This window comes from Antrostomus carolinensis, unplaced genomic scaffold, assembly GCF_000700745.2.
Source record: "Antrostomus carolinensis isolate BGI_N321 unplaced genomic scaffold, ASM70074v2 scaffold42813, whole genome shotgun sequence".
NCBI classification, from domain to species: domain Eukaryota; kingdom Metazoa; phylum Chordata; class Aves; order Caprimulgiformes; family Caprimulgidae; genus Antrostomus; species Antrostomus carolinensis.
This window is the reverse complement of record NW_010303880.1, coordinates 334-575: the sequence shown is the minus strand read 5'-3', so window position 1 is coordinate 575 and position 242 is coordinate 334. Positions and strand designations below refer to the sequence as shown.

The 242-nt window shown below is 61.6% G+C and overlaps 1 protein-coding gene across 1 annotated transcript in view; it reads left to right on the top strand.

Annotated features, from left to right (window-relative positions):
• CYP27A1 (cytochrome P450 family 27 subfamily A member 1) overlaps positions 1-242 on the top strand; it is a gene marked incomplete at its 3' end in the record, with an annotated part of 3425 nt that overhangs the window by 2855 nt on the left and 328 nt on the right. Inside the window, exon 6 of the mRNA XM_029084086.1 lies at positions 4-80. Coding sequence (XP_028939919.1) covers positions 4-80 — 77 coding nt within the window. The remainder of the gene's footprint in view (positions 1-3; positions 81-242) is intronic.

The following is a 242-nucleotide window of genomic DNA, read 5'->3' as shown; positions in this document are numbered from 1 at the left end:
TTTCCTGGTGCTGAGGATATCCCCAAGATGCCGATGCTTCGGGCTGTTATCAAGGAGACACTGAGGTACCGCCCAGCCTTGCCCCTGAGCCTGGGTCCTTGTAACCAGCCCTTCCCTCCGTGCAGTCCCTTCTCCCCGTCACTGGGGGATGCACCAGCCAGGCAGGGTCAGGGCTGGATTTCAGTCCCTCAGGGCTGCATCCATCCACCTCCTCTCTGGGGAGGGGGACATTGCTGCTGAGC